This window comes from Abramis brama, assembly GCF_963993115.1.
Source record: "Abramis brama genome assembly, chromosome: 1".
NCBI classification, from domain to species: Eukaryota; Metazoa; Chordata; class Actinopteri; order Cypriniformes; family Leuciscidae; genus Abramis; species Abramis brama.
This window is the reverse complement of record NC_139963.1, coordinates 22,983,787-23,006,016: the sequence shown is the minus strand read 5'-3', so window position 1 is coordinate 23,006,016 and position 22,230 is coordinate 22,983,787. Positions and strand designations below refer to the sequence as shown.

The 22,230-nt window shown below is 38.3% G+C and overlaps 1 protein-coding gene across 2 annotated transcripts in view; it reads left to right on the top strand.

Moving 5' to 3' along the window:
• wnk4b (WNK lysine deficient protein kinase 4b) overlaps positions 1 to 22,230 on the top strand; it is a 58,801-nt gene that overhangs the window by 29,440 nt on the left and 7,131 nt on the right. For both annotated transcript variants that reach the window (XM_084110513.1, XM_084110512.1), the window contains exons 5-16: positions 6,107 to 6,195; positions 8,498 to 8,717; positions 8,799 to 9,201; positions 11,542 to 11,744; positions 12,251 to 12,324; positions 12,948 to 13,083; positions 13,285 to 13,401; positions 14,411 to 14,584; positions 15,453 to 15,507; positions 15,797 to 15,925; positions 20,122 to 20,990; positions 21,756 to 21,861. In XM_084110513.1, coding sequence (XP_083966639.1) covers positions 6,107 to 6,195; positions 8,498 to 8,717; positions 8,799 to 9,201; positions 11,542 to 11,744; positions 12,251 to 12,324; positions 12,948 to 13,083; positions 13,285 to 13,401; positions 14,411 to 14,584; positions 15,453 to 15,507; positions 15,797 to 15,925; positions 20,122 to 20,990; positions 21,756 to 21,861 — 2,575 coding nt within the window. The remainder of the gene's footprint in view (positions 1 to 6,106; positions 6,196 to 8,497; positions 8,718 to 8,798; positions 9,202 to 11,541; positions 11,745 to 12,250; positions 12,325 to 12,947; positions 13,084 to 13,284; positions 13,402 to 14,410; positions 14,585 to 15,452; positions 15,508 to 15,796; positions 15,926 to 20,121; positions 20,991 to 21,755; positions 21,862 to 22,230) is intronic.

Genomic DNA, 22,230 nt, shown 5'->3' with positions numbered 1-22,230 from the left:
TAATTCCCAATGTAATTCAAACAAGACTTATTATCTTACATATTTTTTATAGTTGTTTAAAAACTCGGACAAAAATAAAAATTCTGATTAAGGCACAGATTTTTCTGTGGACGTTTATCTTGTATATCTGTATTTTGCATGTGTATCTTGTATGTCTGTATTTGCATGTCCATTCACATCATCACCGCCTCGAGCCAATCATAATTCACTGATTATGACTGTTCATTTTCACACTGCACACAGTGGATCAGCTATGCGTAATCTAAGAGCGTGGACACAAACATATGCAATGGCCCCTGACAAGCCTGGGAGGGACGCAGAGGAGTTCAGTGGGGCAAAGTGGAGCCCAAAGGGGGTCGAACAATGTGCCTGAGTATCAGCTGATCGGAGAATGTGTCTCAAAGTCACATTCATATTTGACCCCAACGAGCCCTTGCACTTCCCTGGGTTAATGAAAATCATCCTCTGGTTCGCTGGGGGCTGAGAGCGCGGGGTTTGTGATACGGCGATCATGATCTGTGGAGGAGGCGTTTGACCCTGGCATGTTTATTAGAGCAAGAACGATGCTGTTGTTTGTAGATAGCTCTTAAGTTCTGTTTAGAATGCGAATGGGTTTTATGATCTGCATTAGTCTTTAACAAGCTTTAAAGAGATGGGAAAAAGAATGTTCAGTCGTTCCTGGAGCAGAGGAAGTTAGAAAGACAAACAGCAGCTTTTCAAAGCTGTTTTTCGAAACCACACGTCCCAGGCATCCCAGAGAGACAAGGCATGTGTAACACAGAAAATCATTCAAGGCAGACGGCGAGCATTGTAAACAACCGGCTCCCCTCAGCCATGCAGTTCTATTTGTGTACGTTTGTTTTAGGCGATGTGCAAATACCACAAAACACATGAATTTTGTGGAGGTTCGAGGCTGAGCTTCAATATTCAGAGTCTTAAGTGCACAACACGTTTTCCAACAAACACAATCCTCAGTCTCATGTGTTTGTTTTTCGGATAGGGCAGGACGGGTGGGCCCTCGAGCGCAACTTTATGAACTGCCGTCCCTGCACTTAAAATTCTTGTGTTGTTATGCCACAGGGTTCTCTTGCTGTTTTAGGGTTACCATGACAACTCAGTCTCTTATTTAGTTCTTAACCTGTCATTCTTTCTAACTTCTGAAAGTCTATTGTAAGGTAAAAAAGGGTGCTTGAACCACCTGTGGCTCATTCCTGAAGTATAAGAGCCACACCTTGCAAGTCATTTGGTCCCCTTTTTTTAAATTTTAAAACATTGGTAACACTTTAGTTTAGGGTCCAATTCTCACTATTAACTATTTGCTTATTAGCATGCATATTACTAGGATATTGGCTGTTTCTAAGTTCTTATAAAGCACATATTAATGCCTCATTCTGCATGACCATATTCATCCCTCAATCCTACCCAATACATAAACTTAACAACCATTACTAACTATTAATAAGCAGTAATAATTAGGAGTTTATTGAGACAAAAGTATTGGTTAATAGTTATAGTTAATAGTAAGAATTGGACCCTAATCTAAAGTGTGACCAAAAAGGTCTTTTTTTTACCTTAATTTAATTTATCACCAATGTTCACTGTTTTCATTCAGATAGATAGATAGACTAATTTTCAGTTGTTTCAGTAATGTAATGCTGTTGTTGTCACGGCTCCAGCTAATTAAGTGTAGTACAATTAGTCTCTCTTAGACGTGAATCTGGGTCCTGTATTGCCATGGGGACAGAGCTGTTCTCGTGAGGTTGTGGAGGCGTTAGGACCAAACTTACTAGTGTGCATGTTATTGGGAGGGCAAAAGATTGTGTAACTCCTCTGCATATCAGAAGTGCTATATTAGACCACATCGCTTTCGTCTCCACATCAACATAGATAAAACTTTGATGAAACCTCATTATATTGATAACGCACATAGAATAGGATGTTTTTCAAAGAACCAGTGCACCTTGATTGTGAAAGTGTGTAAGCTTTTTCTCTCAGCTGTGAATGACCTCCAGTGTATCTGCAGAGAATTGAGTGACATGCGGAATGAGCAGAAAACAGACAGAGAGAATTAAGGCTGGATCAGACGTTAATTATGTCTGTTAGTCTTTGCGGAGCCAGTGATGTCACTGCAGCATGTGGTCTTACCACATTAGCTCAAATGATAAAGCATGGCGCTAGCAACACCATAGTTAGGCTTAATTCCTAAATATATGTACTGATAAAATGTGTAGCTTGAATCGAGGTAACAAACCTGTATTTATCTGAATTCCTTTCATCCATGGAACAGAAAAGAAGATATTTTGAAGAATGTTTTGCCCATAAAATGGAAGTCAATGTGGTCCAAATGTTTTTTAGAACCCCACTGAGGCATTTTTTTCATAATATCTTCTGAATGTTGTGTTCCACAAAAGTCATACAGCCACCATCATGGCAGCTTAAACCGTTCTGATTCCATAACACTGATGTCATGTTTCCATACAGTGAACACTGAGCCACACATTATGCATTTACTGAAACATGTTACCTTGCTGTTTTTTGTAATTCACTCCATGCTGCTTACCTGTTAAATGCACAGCGGAGATGAAAGCCTTCAGGCTCGAGGTCCGTGTGTCAGTAAGATGATTGTGGTCAGTTAGCCGAGATGCGGTAGAAAACTGGCCAAGCCTTTTCACTGCAATCAAAAGCTTTTCAGGTCTATTTATTGGCTTTGCATGAGCATAATGAATCTTGCCTGTAAAATTAACAGAAATTTAGCCAAGCTAATCAACCTAATCACAGTTCTCTTGAGAGAATGTTTAGACGTAAACTACTCGGCCCTTTAACATATGGTTTCTGTAGACACATTTGTGGGGTAGTGTATTTATATACAGTGTATGAGCACATTCATTATTCGGAGTTTAGCACAGTTTGTTTGTGAAGCTTTCAGTTTGGTTCAGAAGTTAATGTTGGCATGTTAATGTTGTCAGCTAGGAAGGTTGGCATATCTGTCTGCAATCCTTGGGGAAAATCTACAACTGTGATGTTTTCTTACTAAGAGCAACTGGGCCTGACAAGGAAGGGAATCGTAGTGTTAAGAGTTTGCTCTTTGGGAGCTCATGAGACTTGATGGTATTTCCTGTTATGTATCTTATGTTTAGCCAAAATATTCCTTAGGGACAAGACTCAAATGAGGATATGAAATGAATGGGTAAAATTAATTCACAAAAATATTTAGTTGTTTAACACTATAGTTAAAGCAGTCATTAACATGAAGTAACAATTTTAAGACTGTTACAGCATTTATTATTAACTTCAGTCAATGTTAATTTCTACATTACTAAATTCGATCAATTAAAGTTATAAATGAACATGAATGTATTTTGAACAAACATGAATTAATTTTGAACAATAGTATTTTTAATAAATTAACATTAACTTAGGTTAATAAATTAATTCTGATCATATATAGTTCATTGATACCATTAATATACCAACATTAAGATAACATTGATGTTAACATTACGATAATTTTAAGTAATGATAATTTAAGTAATGAAAAATTTATATATGTGTATATAGAGATGAAGAGAGAGAGAGATCTGGTCTGAAGCCACCAGCATGTAATGGCTGCAGCTCATTTAGCTGGATGTAATGTTGTGCTTCTTGCGTAAATATGAGGTAATGAACGTTCCTTAAGGCATTGGCGAGGAGGAGGAAAAAGAGAGAAAGTTTCAGAGTAGAATAACCATAGAATAACCACAATATCCAGCTAATAATTACCCCGAATCCCTGTAAAACCAGTAAACCAGACCATCCTGACCAGGCTAAGATATATATTTTTTTCTCAGAAGGAAGTGATTAATAGAGTGTGACACAAACATAAATGGGCATTTGGTTTTTTGCCTCATGCTCTCAAGGGGTCTCCTCAAAAGACGATGTCATCACGAGGAGCCTGAGCAGAGAAAACTCATTCTGTTAAACTCAGCTAATCCCTTTCAACACTCTGGTCTGGATGCCTCCCAAACCCCTGTTGAAAGCCTATGAGATCAGTTTTGCCCAGTGCCTCAGACAGAAGCGGTTTTCAGGGGTGAGAACTTCATGCCCGCCCCACCCCCTTTACGCTGAATTGCACCTCTGTTTTGTATTTTCTGTTTTCTTTTCCATCTCAACATTTCAATGGGCCTATTATCTAAATGAGCAATACCAAAGCGTCCTGGTTACGTCAAGAAGTTTCTCTCTGTATTTTCTGGCCAGCTCAGAACATTGAGGTGCCTGCCGCTGCCACAAAAATGCATGGATCTAGTTTATAATGACTTTAGCAATGATCAAATGGCACCAGACCTGGTTGGAAGAATACTGGAGTTACATCACAGCTTTCCTCCAGTCCAAAAACACTGTCCTAAGTGATGATGTGATGGATTTTAAACTGTTTATGGGAAACATGTATTCACACACTAGTTGTGTTCACTTTACATTACATTTACTTTGAACCAGCTGGTTCTAAAATGGGTATAATGCTGCGAAAATGGCCTTCAGCATTACAATTTTGTGGTTTTCACCTCATCTACTTTACAGTGTGGTTTCAGCTGCCTCACATTTCCAGAACGAGAGCTTGACTTAATTTTGCTCTCCCAGTTAGCAAAGGAGATGGACTGTGAAAAGACCATTTCATTGGATTCCAGAATTAAATTTACTATCATCTAAATGAAAAAGTGAAGGTCTTTTTAGGAAAACAATAATTTTATAGAATGACGATGCAGTGCATTCCCTTTTATGAACTGTTTTTCTTTAAAATCCAATATAGACTTAATCACAGTGTTCTTTGTATTCATTTTTGTAAGTGTGTTTGTGAGTGTTTATTATGACCGATTGTGGAAACTTATATGTCCTCACAAGGCTTGTAAAATAGAGTTTGTAAAAACAGTCAACCAAACCATATTCCACAAAGCATATCTTGTGTGATCAATGTTTTTCCACAATATGGCGTTTGTTCCCTGTCATTAGCTGCAACAGATAATGGCGATAACATGGTCTGTTTACTCCAGAAGGACTGAACGCACTTCTGGCATGGTGTGTTCTGTTGACTAAATATGCAGAAAAACCGGGATATTGTATGTAATTTTCAGGCGTCAGGGAGCCGCTATCAATATGCGGGAGAGGTGGGATGTCTGCATTAGGTTTTGCCTGCTTCCTTTCTATTAGGTCCCTTTTAAAGGACTCTTCCGAATTGAATTCAAATGAAGCATCAACAGCATCCCATAGATTTCCATTATAAGTACTATTAATTTTCATTCCTTTTTTACAAACTGAAGGATGAATCAGTGCTGTCAATTGAGCTTAAATTGTATTGAACCAGGTCAAGGTCTATGTTATATTCATTATTGGTTTTTCCCCTTCTTCCCCTGAAGTCCACTTATAATGTTAGTCACGGACATAATTTAGTTTTTCATGACCTTTTTCCACGTTTATATGAAAATGATCTCTTTTATTCGCTAACCTCTTTGCATGTGAAATGAGTAAAAAAGATTAGCTTTAAAGAGTAGCTTAACTCTAGCCATTCTTAAGTCAAACAGAGTCTGAAGCTTCAACATTGAAACGCTGAAGGTCAACCTGGCAAGCCTTGTTTGTATCATTATTGAGTTGTGTTTGCACATGTTTTTTTCATGGTACAGATGTGGGTAGTCAGCAAATCGATTACATTTTCAGTTAGATTCTGAAGCATTTTTACAAATTCATAATCATTTAATTTGTTTCTGAGCATAATTTGATTCATTGTGATTAACAATTCAGTTAATTGATTGTTGGCCAACACAAATTATTCACAATTTAAAAAAAAAATTGCAAAAAAAGATTTATGCATATAAATCAGCACTAAATTAATATTTAATAAGTCTGGTCTGGTCCACACAATGTGGGTGTTTTCTTTACTGTGCTTGTGAGAACCAAATGTTGGCAAAATATGAGCCAACTGTATATATGTAACTGTATTTTGTGTGATTTAAAGACAAATCTGTGAAACCTGAAAAAAATTCTCTCTCTCTCTCTCTCTCTCTCTCTCTCTCTCTCTCTCTCTCTCTCTCTCTCTCTCTCTCTCTCTCTTCTCTCTTTCTCTTTCTTTCTTTCTCAGGGAATGAAGCCAGACAGTTTTTACAAAGTGAAAGTCCCTGAACTAAAAGAGATCATTGAGGGATGCATCCGGATGAACAAACACGAAAGGTAACTATAGTGTCTACAAGGTCATTCAACAAAGAGGAAAATCTGTAACCAAAGAACTACAAAGTTGTGTATGTGCGCCAGCAGCCTTTGTAATGTTTTAACACCTGCCAGACGAGTTTTTACTGTGCACATTAGAACAACAATACCCTGATTCTTGTCCTTTTGACGTTTAAACAATACCACGCAGGCTCCTCAGAGATCCCTGCATGCCACTATTTTTGTTACCCAGCTGCACTGTTTGATATTTCTGTTCCACCCTACATTGGTCAGGTGACACATGTTGCAGAATCAACAGTGTCAAAGACACCGAAACAGACTTTTTTCAGATTTTACAGTGCTACTAGGGCAAAAACATTCTCCTCTGGGTTGTCTGTCATGACCCCTGTAGTATCAGAGGGCTTTGGGTCGCTTAAATAAGAGTTACACTCAGAGTTACTAACACATTCCTGACCATCTTTTTAACTTCTAGCTAATTTCAGTCATATTATTAATATATTTTTGCTCACATGCTTCTAAAGCAACTTTATAACCAATGTGGAACCTCATAAGTAGTGTTGGGGGAAGTTACTTTTAAAAGTAATGTTACATTATTGAGTTACTCCTTAAAAAAGTAACTTAGTTACTTTTTATGGAAAGTAATGCCTTTCATTACTTTTGGATTACTTTTTCTCACCTGGGTTGGGCTTGCTTGCTTTGTTTTTTAATAACAAAAAAGGTTCTATTCCCTCTCACACTTAAAGTAAATATGAGTAAATTAATGGGAATCAGCAAATGTACACGCCTGTACAGTAGAGGGCGCAGCTCAAACAAACCTTTCAGCTGTGCTGCCATTCTGGATCGCAGTAGAATAGGACACAGGAGAAGAAAGTTCAACACTCTTACTTCAGCAATAAAAAATAAATAAATTAAAAGTAATTTCTGCTTATTAGTATGGTTGAACCGGAATTTCAACAGTCAGGAACAAAGACATAAAGTATATTAGTGTTATTTAACATATTTAATTATTGCAGTTTTGAGTAATATTCTGAGTTTGCATTTCACTCTTTTTATTCATTATAAGGAACACTAAATCTATTTGTTGCAAGTGAGGTGATTAAATGCATGCTCACATTTAGTCTAGAACTACAATAACCGTCATGTTTACACAGCGCACAATACACCTCTGAACTTACTGCCGATTTCTCTCAACATGGGGACAGAAGAGGACAGTCTATAAATGGGATAACAAAGTAACTTGTGCTACTTGTTTGAAAACTCTTTTGTAACTCTTTTGTTGTAAATTTAAAAGTATTGCATTACTTTACTAGTTACTTGAAAAAGTAATCTGATTACATAACTCATGTTATTGTTGTGCGTTACCCTCAACACTGCTCATAAATGACCAATTTTGATCGCTGTACTTATAGGCAGCTACACAACTGTATTTCTAAGCTAACAGTGTTGTACTCTAATATGCATACAAATCCACACAGTAGCGCACAAATATTATGTTAAATAATATTTTAAACTGAACTGTTTTTAGGGAAAGAAATGTAAGCATATTAATTATCATTATTATTTTTCTTGCCTCTGTAGGCAGCTCACTACATTTTGAACAGACTTTGTGCTTTTGACACTTTTACACTAAAAAACAATTGACATGAGTCAAATATTTCCGTATCTGTAGAGAAGTAACTGAAATTTTGGTTTCCATTAGTAACCAACTTGAAATCACTCAATCGCACCACTTGTGTCCTAATTCAACATAACCCATTATTCCTGGATAATGGTCCATTTAATGTCATCCAACCATTATGTAAAGCATTTGGTCAATAGCCACTAGTAATGACTCACTCCATCCAGCAGCAGGTAATTCTTATGATTAATAGTGTTGCTTTAATTAACTCCATTTTCTTGAATTCTTGAATTTTCTTACTCTCAGTCAGATTAGGACCTCAGAGTGCTTGCCTGACAGCCCATCTCTTATAAGATGTGAGACTTTATTATACTAGCATTTGACTTATCTCTGCGACAAGACAGTATAGTTATAAATTGGCTTAAAAGATTGGGAAAATAAATAGCACTTATTAAAAGCAATTGCTCAAGTAAACAGCATTCATCAAAAACAATAGCTAAAAATAGCTAGCTCAGTATAGTATTTTACCATTTGTATGTTGCTTATAAAAATACTGAGCTAATTTTGAATGGCTTCCAGTGGAAAAAAGATAGTAGCGATGGTAGCGGCTAACTAGGCCATGCTAACCAGCCAAACCTCTTTGTCTTTTTGTAAAAAGTATATGATCATATGTATTTTCTTGTTTAGGTACACTATCCAGGACCTCTTAGAGCACACCTTCTTCCAGGAGAATAATGGTGTCCATGTCGAGCTGGCTGAGGAAGACGACATGGTGAAGTCTGGCCTTAAACTCTGGCTTCGGATGGATGACACCAAGAAGCTCCATGGCAAATACAAGGACAACAATGCCATCGAGTTCCTTTTCGAACTTTACAAGGATGTCCCGGAGGAGGTGGCTCAGGAGATGGTGAGATCTGAGATCTCAAATTAATTTCCATGCCATTACTAAACAGTTCAGCAAACATAAAAGCTAATCCATGTCCTTCAGGTTGTTCTTGGCTTTGTCTGTGAGGCCGACTACAAGCTTGTGGCCAAAGCCATCCGTGACCGCGTCACCGCCATCAAACGGCAACGAGAGAAGCTCCGCCGTCAGGCTGAAGAGGTGCAGAGGCGTCGCCAAGAGGAGGTGATTGAAGAGGAACCGGAACCTAGTCTTGAAGCCGAACCTTCAGTTTCTAACCCTCCAGCTTCTAAACCTCCTGTAGAGACACCCATATCCAACCCTACACAAGCTCCGCCCACTGTCACAGTGTCTGGTCCCATTTCCCTGCCTGCAAACGAATCTCTGGACTCTGGCTTCAACGCCAGCTTTGCCACTGAACCCGAAGATCCGGACGCCGACCAGCGGCAGCATTTCAACATACGCCATGCCAGCTACTCATCGGCAACATGTGAGTTTGTGTGCTTTTGTTTATATTCAAGTCGGCATGAAATGGCAATGGCATCTATTTTCTAAATGCAAGTTTTAGATCTTATTATGAACAATTCGTCCATGCGTCCACGTTCACAGGAATTTGATCCACTTAAACCTGACCCTGCAAGGTCATGTTCATCTGCCTCTACTTTTAAGTGCAGAGCCCATATCTCAAAATCCGATCAATAACCAATGCATAGAACCGGACGGTCCTGCCTTACATTTTTTTTAAATAATCCATTACACTTGGATGCTCCAGACATTCACATTTGTTGTAACCATTTCAAAAAAATAAACAGCCAGTCTTTCAGTCTGTGCTGTAAGTTTTCCAAAATCCTGTCTGCTGTTGATCTCTATTTCTTCCTGAATGTACTTTTCCATGACTTTGTCATAGACACAACTTACTATAAGAGCACCTCTGAATGAAACCCAAAAACTCTCACTGTGACGTGCGCACCGAAACAGTGTAGTAGAGTATTGTGCAGGCTGCCATGATTTTGCCAAGACTTGTTCCAGTCCAAAAACATAGTCCTAACATAATCCTAACCATAATTTACCTCTAAAATCATAGTGAGAATGTAGAAGCTCCTAACCATGGTTGTAAGTCTAAACTTGACAATAACTGTAAACCTAGACCTCAAATCTGATTGGTTGATTGTAATGTTGTTCCATCAGAAGTGAGGATGTTGATCCACACGTTTCCCATGACCAGCCAAACCTTTAAACATGTTTCTCATGACCAAATGTCCTTTAAAAACAATATAATTTACTTGTTAGTGGATAAACAGTTGCTACATTGTATGGCGGCAGATCTTACTGGACCATTTGCATGTACAGAATGTTTACTTACTTACATGTCAATTTAAAAGGGTAAATTCGATTTTGAAAAGTCCAAGGTTTTAATTTGGGCCGGACTGATTTGAAACAACTTTTTACCACTAAAGAAAAATAAATATAAATAATTGACCGTTTGGGTAACACTTTACTTGAAGGGGTGTGCATAAGACTGACATGACACCGTCATAATCATGACATGACACATGTCATGAATATGAAGGAGGTTTTATGCATGTTTATGACAAATGTCATTAAGTGTCATTCACTCAATTATGACATTTTTAATGCAAATATGACATTGTGTGAGATGTCTTTGTTATGGCAACTTGACTTTACTAAGACAACACAACCTGTCATAAATATGTCATAAACATGACATAGCAGATTAATTATCAAACTTAAGAAACCACTTAGCTTTATGGGTTAACATTTCATTAAACTGTCATGTGTTTGGTTTTGACATTGGCTGTCATGAAGCCATTATAAAATTTTAATGACAAATTAAATGTTTACCACTGTAGTTGAGGTCAAGAAAAACATTCATGACACAGTTATAATGGCCTCATGACAGCCAATGTCAAAACCAACCACCTGACAGTTTAATGAAATGTTAACCCATAAAGCTAAGTGGTTTCTTAAGTTTGATAGTTAATCTGCTATGTCATGTTTATGACATATTTATGACAATTTATGTTGTCTTGGTAATGTCAAGTTGTCATGACAAAGACACTGACAGGTTATGATGTATTGGTTTATGTCAAGTTGTCATAACAAAGACATCTCACACAATGTCATATTTGCATTAAAAATGTCATAATTGAGCGAATGACACTTAATGACAGTTGTCATAAACATGCATAAGACCTCCTTCATATTTATGACATCTGTCATGTCATGATTATGACGGTGTCATGTCAGTCTTATGCACACCCCTTCAAGTAAAGTGTTACCATATTAAGCAGTACATATGTTTTCAACTTTGATAAAGATAAAAAAATGTTTCTTGAGCACCAAATCAGCAAATTAGAATGATTTCTGAAGTATCATGTGACACTGAAGACACTGTAATGATGCTGAAAATTCAGCTTTGCCATCACAAGAATAAATTACATTTTAAAATATTACAATAGAAAAGATATTTTTAATTGTTATAATATTTCACAATACACATCATTACAATATGTTTACTATATTTTAAATCAAACAAATGCAGCCCTCGTGATCATAAGAGACATTTTTCAAAAACATTTAAAAAATCTAACCAAACCCAAACTTTTGAAAAATAGTGTACATTCAATAATTCAACAGATTGAAAAATGGAAAAATTCCTTTAAAATAAGCAACCTCCATAAAAGTCACTGTATAATCTGGTGCCTTGCTGGGTCACACATGACATCTATATGCACTTAGCAGTAAGAGTTAGCCGCACACTAACAAACTATTTTTCTTTTGTTTGGTTGAATGACGATGACCATGGCAGCTGACTGTGAGACGGACGGCTACCTCAGCCCCTCTGGGCTTCAGGACCCCTCAGAGTCTCGAGCTCCTGTAACAAACCAACTCTTCACAGTTCCACAACCGACCAGTGGAGCACTTCGTGTGGAAACCCCACCCGTTGAAGCTCCACCCACTGAAGACACTTCCACTCCAGCTGCTGCAATCCCAGCTCTCCGTTTCCCCTCGGTAGGTTACCAGTGAGCATGAGATGCTTAAAATGATGGAGAGTTATGATTGTTTGATATATTATCCAACCTACCCTTTGGAGAATGGAGAATGGCAATTGTTGGTCATTATAGGTGAGTTCAAAGACTGGAGTAATGGCTGCTGAAAATTCAGCTTTGCCATCACAGGAATAAATAACATTTTAAATTATATTAAAATAGAAAACTATTGTAATATTGTGTCACAGTATTACTGTTTTACTGTATATTTAGATTAAATAAATTCACCCTTTGTAAGCATTAAAATCTTAATAAGCATTAAAATCTTAATAACCCCAAACTTTTGAATGGTTGTATACATAATGGTTGAGCATTTCTGACTGACAGTACAGAGATTATAATGAAAGCAGTTTTAAAATGCCCTAAATGTGTTTAAACCATCAAATAAAATGCTCATTTGAATGAGGTTTACCTAAACTGAGTTATAATTTGCATTGCTAATAATTTTTTTCACTGGCCTACCCACAGAGCATTGCTGTGTCCCAAAATACAGAGAGGACCCAGTCAGGAAGTGCCAGTGGTTTTTCCTCTCCTGTCGACAGGTAAGCTGAGTTCTGATTAACAGTTCCCTATGCACTAATCAGGGGATATATGTCAAAATTTGACAAAATTAGTTCACTTTATGTCTTCATCCTGCTCTTAACCTGTTAAGCTGTGAACACAGAATCAGTCTGATAAAAAGACTGTTGTTTACCTCCCTCAGTATGTGTGTGAATGTGGATATTGCTTTTGTTTTGACGTCAAGAAAATGTGGATCTGATCCCAGCTGTGAGAGCTGTAATCTTACTCACCAACTGACCAACATGCCACGTATACTCACGGTGGCTGTAATGCTCCAGTGGATACAGGCACACACACATACACATACACTAGTGGTAAGAGCATTAATGGGAATGATTTAGCTCAGGGGAGCATAATACCCTAAAAAGCATTTCTGTTGGAAGCCTGACGACGGCAAAGCAAAGGTAGCATATGGTAAAATGTGTACACAAGGACATTATACTGAATTAGTTCAACCTGATTTAAGAAGATCTATCTTAAATGACTTGGCCTTTTTTTGTGCTTATGGTAAATTGATTAAAGGAACATTCTGTGAAGTCGAGTTCTGTGAAATTCAGGAACTTGGAATGTCACCATATGTTTTATATCCTTCCTCTCGGAACAGCTACGCTTCTGATGTCACCTCTGGTTTGAGTGACGGAAACGAGGGTCTTTCGGAGAGGAGCGGGAAAGGTCAGAACAAACGCACCGGAACCAAGCTGCTCAGGAAGAGAGCTCGCTCAAGGCTACGCATCACTGGGGTGACTCATCAGTCAATTACCTAGCTTTAATTAACTGTCCGTGGTTTAACCAACTGACGTGGTTCCCAACCTTACAGTCTGCTAATAATGAGGCTGTAAATGTGTCTAAATCTGATAACTGCTTTCAAAATCAATAGCTTTTTTGTAATATTCTCATAAATGTTCTCACCTCATTCCCTGCCTGTGTCTTTCTACATGCAGCTGTCAGATAAAGTGGATCGGGTTGTAGAGTGTCAACTACAAACTCATAACAGCAAGATGGTGACATTTAAATTCGATCTGGATGGAGACAACCCAGAAGACATCGCTACAGTGATGGTGAGCTAGCATCACAGCGGAAAAAAATTATATATATATATATATATTTTTTTTTTTTCATTTAATATAAAATAAAAATACAATAAATAAAATATATAATAATTTCATAATTTACAATAATACAATTTTAATTGTAATAATAGTCTGTATTGAAGGAAAATATAAAATGTGTTACAATTGCCCCTGGTCTCCACTACTTCACTGAATGTCTGTAAGTTCAAAGTTATGGACGTCATAGAGGACACAAGGACACAGCCCTCCTTGTGAGAACTGATTTACACCATGAGAAGTGTTGATGTTTCAGCTTCTGTGTTTGCACAAACTCTGCAACCTCAAACGCGCAGTGGAAAATCTATGCACAATTTTTCTCACCTGTTCATCTAAAACATTTTGTTGCATCTACAGTTACCAGTGGAAAACCAGTTCTTATGTGTCCATTGTGACTGGTCAGCAATATTTGACATATTTTTTGCATACAGGAGAAAGAACCGGTTTGAAATGTTTATCACCACATTCTCAATTAGCTCTGAAAATCACTGGAAAATGTATTTCTGTTTTTCGTGTTGCTACTATAGTATTTTTCCATGGAAACATGTGTTGTGTTGGACCGCTGTGACCCATCTCTGTGTTTTATCAGGTTAAAAACAGTTCAACTTTTGTCAGTATTGATATGAGGCTAAATATATTTATGTAAAATGGAATCTGGGTGAGTGTGTTTGCTGAACATCACTTTTGTTAGCTTCTTTCTTTGGCTTCTTTGTGTTAGCTCGCTGTGACTAAAAGTTGTTTTGATCAGCCTGTCCATAGCCTTGAGACTGGATATAGGAGTCTAAAATAGACGGTAGTGTTTCTCTTTGCTGCATTATGAGTACATGTCTTTGTTCACTGCTCTGTGTTTAATTCCAGTACCTTTGAACGAGACCTTTGAACTCATTAATAAAGTCTGCTCAAGAAGACTCCAAATTACATCAACCCAATTAACTTATTCGTCTCTTTGCACTCCTTTTAGGTACATAATGAGTTTATCCTACCTGGGGAGAGAGAGGGATTCATCCACCGCATGAGAGATATCATCCGTCGGGCAGAAGCCCTGATGAAGAGAGAGCCTTTGGAACCACTCGATCCGAGAGAAACCGGTCGCTTGCCTTACCTGAGCGGTGTCGGCACACTGTCTGCATCACAGGTGTGTTTTTATAATTTATAAAAATTAATTAAAAAAAAAATATATTATTATTTCTTACTCTAAAAATATTTCACATTTTTACTATATATACATATATATACACATACACAGATAGAACGTAACATTTTTACGCGTTAAGGATTTTAAAAGGATTTGACAGCCATAATAAACTGTATGTGTGTGGTAAAAAATAAATTAAATGTATAATATAATAAAGGAACAATAACATATGTGGATCCACTGTTTTTATCATTCTATAATTATTTATATTATTTTTTTATATTTATTTTATTATATATATATATATATATATATATATATATATATATATATATATATATATAAATGTATAGTTTTTTATAATTATTTTGTATTATACATTTTACCGTTTTTTCATTCTTTAATTGAGAAACTCTAAACTGTTATAAAGTAATTTGTCACACTACAGGACCATTTAAATTGAACTTAAGGGGAAATAAGTTACAGGAAACGGTTAAATCTTGATGTTGAATAAATATTCTGTGGTTTTCATATAAGAGGTTTTATTTTTATTTGTGTGTCTGGTTTAGAGTTCAGTTGTTTACTGTGAGCTTTAGATGTTGTGGTTCAGAAATCCAATCTTCTGGTGTCATGTTAGTGATAACAATTCACAAAAACACGGTGTGTTCCTCACACTGATTGGAATAAGAGAACTTAGTCATCGATATGCAACAGTCATTAGTGAGAAAGGCCTCTGGAACAGTGTGATTGGAGACTTTAATCGTGCTTGAGTGACAGTCTTCTTATCTTTTCACACACGTGTTCCTAACTTTGTCACTTTGCCAGATGGTGACATTAATGCTAACATGTGCTCTGTTTTTCCCCAAAGCCCAATCTCTACACACAGGGCCTCGCTCGCACGCACTCCTCCTCCTCGTTGCCAGGTAACAAACATGCACACATGCAGGTCACATACACACGAGCACACAAACACTGATACACACAAACACATATAAAGCATGTGTAAAATGCTCAGTGTGCTCTTTATCAGTATACAGTCTTGAATCTTATTATTAATGTATTTGATTCTCACAAAAATGGCTTAAGGGATGTATTCATTAAAATCTAAAAATGCAAAAAGCTTTCTCTAAGGGTTAGGGTATAGAACATTTATTTTGCTCAATATAAAAATACCCACCATGATATAAACCTGTTTGTGTGTATGTCCTTCAGACTATGCTGGTGCCAGTATAGGTTCGGTGACCCGCGATTCCTCGCCTACTCTGAGCGCCGACTTTTACGTTGATCCTGATGCTGTTCCACCCGTCCGGCCCCTGCGTTCACAATCCTTCCACACCACAGGTACATTCATCTGTCTGCACAATAAACCACTTATCTTATTTTATGCATCATTCACTTCTTTCCTTCATTTTTGTATTGTGCATAGTTTTTACAGTAAAAAAAAAATCCTAAGCAGCTCTGCCTAATGTGATACTATATTGAGAATTTGTTAATAACATCCATAAATTATAAAATGGTTATCAGAGTGGTCCATTAATAATTACTACAAACTTGATCATGCTGAAATGTACTTTACATGAGGACGAAGGTCAAATTTATATCCAAATAGTGATTATAGTACATAGAACTGAATGCAAACCCAAAAGTGTAGCTATAAAATTGTTAAATAGAGGAAGTCAAATTTACTGAATAGAAAGTGTTTTGTACCTGTTTTTGCATGCAACTTGAATCAAGTCCAATAGATGTTTGTTTGTTTTTCTTCAAACAATGGGTCTGTACTGTAGTTTGCTTGTATTTTATGTTATTCCATAAAATGTGTTTTTTCAACCTCGGGTCTGTCAGTCGGAGTATCAGTGATGTAAAGTATTTGAGTAAATTTAATTAGTTATCTTTTTGGCTACTTTGTAGAGTATCCAATATATTAGCAAATTTTAGGGTGTTTTCACACTTGGCATGTTTGGTTCGATTAAAACGAACCCTGGTGTGATTGCTCTATTAGTGCGGTTGATTTGGATAAGTGTGAACGCTGCCATCCGAACCCTGGTGCGCACCAAACAAGCAAGCCAAGACCACTGAAAAGATGGATCTCAGTCCATTTCCAAACGAACTCTGAATGAAATATGAACGCAACACGGACCAAAGACATGTAAATAAACCAAAAGCAGGACATGATGTCACAAATGACCCTAAAAAGGACAAAATGCTCATTTAATCCTAAGGGCCCTATCTTGCACCCAGCGTAATTGACATTGTACACCGACGCATGTATCATTCCTATTTTGTACCCGACGCACAGTGGACTTTTCCCTCCACAGACGCACGTCGGTAAATTAGGGAATGAACTTGTGCTCCCGGGGGCGGTTCAGCGAAAAGAGGAGGCGTGTTCCGGTACAAGCGCAGTTTCAGTGCTATTTTGCAGTTTCAGAAAACAATTCCGCCACAGACCAGGAAAAACCTAGTCTAAAGTCAGTGGCGCGTTTTCAGTGGCGCGTTATTCAGATGTTATTTTAAGGGCGCATGCTTGGCCATAATGTAGCGTGTGTATGCGCGTTGTGCACACGCTACATTATGGCCAAGCATGCTTCTCTCATCTACACAGATGCAGGCAGCAGTTCCCATTTTTGCAAACCATACATAATTACAAGGAAAAATATTACCACACAAGGGAAATCACTGAGGTGTCCATGAAGATGTGAAAAAATAGGCATAAATCCAGCTTACACATTTACCCAAATTATTATACACCTGTTTAACCGAAGCTAATTTGGGTGGGTTTCTCCCATCCCCATACAATGTCACTTCTCTGTCTTTTACGGCCCTGACGAGAACGTCGGTCTCCTCGGCTGTAAACCGCTCCTGGTATGCACCTGGCAAATCCGCTGTTATAATAGCAATCCGCCATGGAACAAGCGCGCCTGCATTTAAAGGGAATGTGAGATGAGGCTCTGATTGGTTTATTTCACGTTACGGCCAAACCACACCTATGAGTAATGTAGCTACTTCAGAGCTTCGGGCGCAAGAGTCATTTATCCCGCTGGTATAATAGCTACAGCGCCCGAGATCCGCCCACAAAGTTACTTGCGTTTCACATTTGATACTTGCGTTTCAGATTGTTAAAATAGTGTCCTAAGTCTTTTACTCAAGTCGTTTTGGAATTGGTGACTTGTAATTTGTAATGGAGTCATTTTATCTGTAACTTTACTCGAGCATGTTGTTCGGGTACTCTTTTTTTGCAGAGTATTAATGAATTAGATTAACCTAAAATGGTTATATTTTTACCTAGCCTGGCAAGCCAGACCTACATCAAGATGTTAGGTCTGGCAACTCACCATAGACACGGCTCAATCCGAGGGGCGGGATAAACGGTTGTCTTTCAAATTCCCTCTGCACACAATAGGACAGCGCTACAACCAACCAGAGCGTTTTCCCACCAGCGGAGCTAGTAGATAGATTAAACTTTTGCCGTATCTGGTCGGCAAAACTACAAACACATCTTCCTTTTTTTTAAATGACTTAAGTGCCGTTCTATGCTCTTTTCTCAAAGAACAGCTTAACTCCAAGTCCTCCAGAGTCACGGCCAAAGCCGATTCGAAAGACCGCTGTTCGCCAGCAGCAGCCGCTATTCTTTGTTTTCAAGTAGTAGCAGGGAATTCACGCAGAACCGTCACAACTCTGCCGTCATTATGTTAAGCCCGCCCACCGACTCTATACATGATTTGATTGGCCTGACTAGAGTTTGGTTTTTCCAGCTCGAAAGTCAACGGAGATTTGCTAGACTACCCTGGCTGCAAAATAAATGTTGCTGCCGCTAGGGTGCGTCTAGATTTCTAGGCTATTTTTTACCATGAAGATGCTTACAATTTTTCAGATCACCACCAGCTTTTAATATCAGAACCAATCATCTTTGGTCTCTTCAGGTAGTGGGTGCTATGTTCAGACACACAGGCCGTCAGTACAGTCCGAACCCCTTGAGGACGTTCAGTGCATCATAATGAACATTCGCTCTGTCTTGCTCTTTCATCTTGTTTCTTTCGCTTATGTCATTTCTTTCTCTGCACACCATTAGCTATGCTGGAACAAACTTGATATCTTGTGTATCCCACTTTGCAATTGGCTTTCTAAACACCCATCCCCATGGAGACCAAGCGTTAACGCCAGTGTCATTGTTGACGTATCTCAGGATTTGCTTTTGACACCTGTTGCTTCAAATGAACAAGTAGATTTCATTACCTGAGAGAACAAACAATATGTATTACACAGCCTGCGCACAGTATAAAAGCTCTATTTCAAGATGACTATTTGTGTCATTGTATCCACTATCTGTACAGGAAGTAGAGGACTTGCACAGGGAGTTTGATAAATGCTCCAAAGTGGTTTGCTCCTCAGGAGAGAGGTCACATCCCAGTTTGTGGCTTTGTTTTTATGCCACAATGACGTTTGTGGAGTTTTTTCAAAAGTCAAGCACGGCATCGACAGGTCAAAGAACGTTAGAGAGTCTTTTTTTAACATGATTTCTCAGTTGAAAATTTGAAAGTGATTAGGTACGTTCACATGGACATTGACAAAGTGATTAATTTTTAACAATAGTTGGAGATTTGAGGAAACAGGCAAGTATATTTAAACATGATAGTCGTGCTCGGATCAGCACCAAAACAACCTGTCCGAGATCGCCTGAACGAGGTGGTATTGGCTGATTGAAAATTAACTCTGGAGCCATTCAGTTGTGGTGAGAAAGCAATGCATCCCATTGGACCAGTGAACCAAGTGGTATCATAATTTATAATAAAAGTGTGTAAAGATAGCTTCATATAAAGCCACAATAAGCCCATTGAGCAAACTGGCCAATCCATCTTGATGGATGACGCTATGAGTGGAATCCCAGAATATGAGCAGGTGCACTTTGATTAATGAGAGGACAGTTTTACTCACATGTGACTTGCAAAAACACTTTTTGGTACACTTTGAAATGTTGCCTTGTGAAAGCGATCTGAACCATGAAGAAAATGCAACATTGTAACATTTTAAGTCTCTGTTTTGGAACAAAGTCTACAGGTATGTAAATGGCCTTAGGGCTGGTTCTAACAGAACACGTTTTTCCATTCCACTGCGCCACTTTTCCATTGTTTTTCTATGTAAATGTGCTAGACGGATGTGTTTGACCGTTGCGCTTGGGTCTTGTGTCTTTTTCAGTGTCTCGTGCATGAAATGGCATTCTAAAAACGCGGCTGAATCTTGTTCAACTTTAAAAAAACGTATCTCAAGACTGAGACTTTATTGCCCCATTCCACTGCCAGCGTCTTTTTCAAAGCAAGTTCTGTGTGAATGGTCCCTTACAGTACATTTACTCCAGGGAAAATCCTTGTAGAGCAACCTGGAGTAAAGGCATAATGGATAAAAGGTCATGGCTTGTTGAGAAGAGGCAGGAAACCCTCCTAGCAATGAACACTACAACGACTTGGCAACAAAGAGCGATTTGATTGCTACTATGTATATAGAGCTTAACCCAGTTTTTCTCTGTCTATTTTTGTTTCCTTCAGGTTCTTCACAGACCTATCAGTCTTCTGTGCCCAACTACTCACAGTACTCACACCCTGATATTCTGTCCTATCTGCCAAATCAGATGTCTGCCATGCCCCCTCAGTTCACCAAACCACCTTACGTTCAGAACAACCACTTCGCCTACCCCTACCAAATGGATCACGCCTCTCTCAACCCAAGTCCACTCACCCGTGTCCCCAGCAACCCAAACTTCTCCTCCTCCTCTTCATCCTCTTCTGTTGTTTCACCAGTTCAGCAGTACGAGATGGCTCCTCAAGCAGAAACCAACAATCTGCCGCTTCCAGTTGCCCCTCCACCTGGTTCGCAACCTGCAGGCATGTGGCAGTCGCCATCCCAGCAGCCCTTTATTTCCCTAGCCAATGTTCTTTCTCTAGCTATGAACTTTGCACAGTCCATTATACCCGCTGGATCCATCCCTCAAGGTTTTCATCCGCAAATGACCCCTCAACCAGGGTATGGCCCCATGTATCCAGCTCAGCATGCAAGCATGAGCAATGCCGATGCTCCATACCACCAGGGGGTAATGAGCGGACAGTATATGGATATGTACCAATACCCTGATGCTCATACGCAGATTCCGGCACCAGTTCCTGAACCTCAAGACGGGAGCCAAACACCAGTAGTCCCACTTGGGGAGCCAAGAACATGCATGACTCCTGAGATTAAACAGACAATTCCCACAAACTCAAGCTCTTCTCCAGTGTCCAGAAGTAGCCCACTTGTGGAAAGCCAGTCTAATCTCATAGGACAGCTCAGAGAGCGGACAGACAGTTCAGCATCAAGCACCCGCACCCCATCAAGCACAAGCTCACCAGCATCCTCCACATCGACCAGCCCACAAAACACTGTGAGTGTTTGAATTAACATACACAAACAACTTTTTCATAAATGGATAGTTCATACAAAAATGAAACTTCTGAGGCATTATCGAACATGCCAAACCTGTATGATTTCTTCTTCTTCTATGTGACACAAAAGGAAAAATACTGCAGAATCTTCTGTCTGCTCACAAATATTCAAACTTAGATCATCACGTTCAGTTAACAGACTCATTACGAGATCTTATTGATGTTTTTAATGAGCCAAGTTCTAATCAATATGTAACAACTTAAATATCGATCTGTTTCTTAAACAAAACTATCGTATGTCTTCAGAACAATTGGAATGTAGCCATATGGAATATATTTAGGTAAATTGTTTTGAACATTCTGTAATAGAGAAAGACATTTTCCATTTGTGTTCCACCCAAGTCTTTCAAGTTTGAAACAACATGAGGGTGAGAAACAATGTAAAAAGTTAATTTTTTTCGGGTGAACTATCACTTAAAAGTCGTCTAAAGCCAAACCTGTTCTTCTACTGATGTGTAACATTTAAACAGAGAAGACACAATAAGTTCTTTTTAGTGTTTCTGTCAATATACATATGATGGTGTACTCTTAAGTGAAACATTGCTCTCTGTCATCTTTGTTAGCATACTCAGACAAACCTGTTCTGAGCAGGAAAATTATTTGACATGGGTGTTGTCTGTTATTATACTGTACGTCTTAAAGAACCTGTAGAAGGACTTCTGGGGTTGACACTTTTATTAATGTTTTTCAACTTGTTTTAAAAGGTGTCCTCGCCTGTCCCAAGGTCCTCCCCCACTTTATCCATATCTCTGGCAGTGTCTGAAACAAATACCATTGCAGCCAAATCCAGACTCTCGCCTATATCTGAAGGTGAGTGGCAATCTTCCATTTGTGAAACACACCCTTAAATAAGTTCACACCCTAGGTTCCATGTACACAAAGACAGAAGTTGTCTGTTTTTTACTGTATTTTCTATCAAACAAATGCATCCTTGGTGAGCATAATAGACTTTAGATTAGAATAGATTTAAAAAACATTTAAAAAAATCTTAGACCCAAAACTTTGAGCAGTAGTCCTCTCTTAAGGTAAGGTTTTTGCTGACTTTCTGAAAATAAACATGCCCTGTAACACCTCTAGCAAAATATCTGACAGGAATTATAATATGGTTGTTATAGAATGATGATTGTGAAAGCCATACAAAAATGTTGGTTTTGTTGCAATATTCTGCTCAGGTTTATT